Genomic DNA, 2,276 nt, shown 5'->3' with positions numbered 1-2,276 from the left:
TATAGGGTACAAGTTGTTCGATGGAAAAAATCGGAAGATCGTCATAACCCGGGATGTGACTTTTGATGAAGTAAAAAATGCAGAAAATGCTGCAGTAACCGATTACCCAAATAGCAGTAGTCGATTACTCACAGAAAATGCAGCAGTAACTGATTACCCTATTGGGAGTAATCGATTACTCGTAGAAAAAAAGCAACAGCAGCTTTTTGAAATCTCTGATTCGGAGGCTTCTGACACCGTTGTACCAGCACCTACAGTAGTGCAAAATGATGTTGTTAATAATGGTAGACCAGTGAGGCAAAGAGCCTTGCCTCATAGACTCCGAGATTACGAAAGATTCCAAGATAAGGAAGTGAATAACGATGGTGATTTTGTTCATTTCACGCTTATGGCCGAATCCGAACCGGTAAATGAGGAAGAAGCGTTAAGTGATCCTAAGTAGATATGTGCAATGAAAGAGGAGCTGGAATCTATTGAGAAAAACGGTACTTGGGAGTTGGTCGACTTACCACTTGGAAAGAAACCGACAGGTGTGCGATGGGTCTATAAGGTTAAAGAAAATCCCAAAGGTGAAGTAATCAAGCACAAAGCTCGATTAGTGGCGAAGGGGTTCTTGCAACGAGAAGGTATAGACTATGAGGAGGTATTCGCATCGGTGGCTAAATTAGAGACTATTCGTTTGGTTGTTGGTATTGCGCATAGCAACAATTGGATGGTTTGCCAAATGGATGTCAAATCTGCGTTTTTGAATGGTCCTCTTGTTGAGGAAGTCTATGTGGGGCAGCCACCCGGTTTCATGGTAAAAGATCAAGAGATGAAGTATTACAAGCTACACAAGGCATTGTATGGTTTGAAACAAGCTCCAAGAGCTTGGAACAAACGTATTGACGACTTTCTTATTGACATTGGTTTTAAACGATGTGTATCCGAACATGGAGTTTATGTGAGATCGGATATGAACGATGGTGTGATTATACTTTGCTTGTATGTTGATGATCTCTTGATTACGGGCAGCCATGACAAGAGTGTTTTCAAGGTTCAAAAGTGAGCTCATGAGAGAGTTTGAGATGACGGACCTTGGTGTCATGAATTACTTCCTTGGCATAGAGTTTCACAAGTCAAAAGTGGGGCTGCTTATGCACCAAAGGAGGTATGCTCTAGATATTTTGAAAAAGTGTGATATGGAGCATTGTAATGCTTCTATTACAGCTTGTGAGGCTAGAGTGCAGCTATCCAAAAGTGATGAGGAGGATGATGTTGATCCAACGCTTTATCGGAGCTTGATTGGATTGTTACAGTATTTGTGCAATACGCGACCGGATTTGGCTTTTAGTGTCGGTATTGCGAGTAGATTCATGGAGAGACCGAAGGTGTCTCACTTGGAGGCGGTCAAGAGGATCCTTAGATATGTGAAAGGTACTCTTGGTTGCGGAATTCTCTTTCCCACATCGGACACGGGGTGTAAGTGCAATTTACTTGGCTACACCGATTCTAATTGGTGCGGAGATAAAGATGACCGAAAATCGACGGCGGGGTACATCTTTATGTTTGGTAGTACACCAATCTCTTGGTGTTCGAAAAAGGAACCGGTCGTAGCACTCTCTTCTTGTGAGGCCGAGTATATTGTGGCGTCGTTAGGTGCGTGCCAAGCTATGTGGCTTATGAATCTATTGAAGGAATTGGGATGTGGTGATGATGTTGCCACCAACTGTTTGTAGACAATGTTTCCGCAATAAATCTTGCGAAGACCCGATTGCACACGGAAGGAGCAAACATATTGAGATGCGGTGTCATTATTTGAGAGAATTGGTCGGTGATGGAAAGCTTAGATTGAGCTATTACCGAAGCGAAGACCAAGTCGCGGATTTGTTGACAAAGGGTGTGACAAATGATGTGTTCAAGAGGCTAAAGAAGTGCTTGAGCATGGTGGACTTGGAGCAACTAAAGTAAGGTGGTGTGTTAATTGAAATTAAATTTTGTTTTTACCCTTCCAAACACTAACAGAATTTATTTTTGTAGAGTCACTTTAGTTGTATAATTTTATTCTCAATGTATAAATACACTTGTAATATTCCCAATTCAAAATTAATGCCAAAATCTATATTCATCCAATATTACTCTATTCTCTCTAATTCTCTCTAATTCTCTCTCAACTTCATCTTCCACAATTTTCTTTTCTTCCACCATTGTCAAACCTTCAATTTTCAGTTTTATGTTCTAACAACAACTACATCACTAACATGGTATCAGCTTCCAAAGCTCTGGTAGTCATTATT

General features: G+C 40.9%; 1 protein-coding gene across 1 annotated transcript; it reads left to right on the top strand.

The window, feature by feature from the left end:
- The first annotated feature begins 1,067 nt into the window (after positions 1–1,067).
- Positions 1,068–1,718, top strand: LOC127135759 (secreted RxLR effector protein 161-like). The gene has a single exon (XM_051062400.1). The coding sequence runs from the start codon at positions 1,068–1,070 to the stop codon at positions 1,716–1,718; it is 651 nt and encodes a 216-aa protein (XP_050918357.1).
- The last annotated feature ends 558 nt before the right edge of the window (positions 1,719–2,276 follow it).

This window comes from Lathyrus oleraceus, chromosome 4 (genome assembly GCF_024323335.1).
Source record: "Lathyrus oleraceus cultivar Zhongwan6 chromosome 4, CAAS_Psat_ZW6_1.0, whole genome shotgun sequence".
Lineage (NCBI taxonomy): Eukaryota > Viridiplantae > Streptophyta > Magnoliopsida > Fabales > Fabaceae > Lathyrus > Lathyrus oleraceus.
Note: the sequence above shows the minus strand (reverse complement) of the source record. Positions and strands in the feature narration are given on the sequence as shown.

Bases quoted from the DNA above. Each gene is read 5' to 3' on its own strand.
- LOC127135759 (XM_051062400.1), top strand. From the start codon at position 1,068: ATGACGGACCTTGGTGTCATGAATTACTTCCTTGGCATAGAGTTTCAC.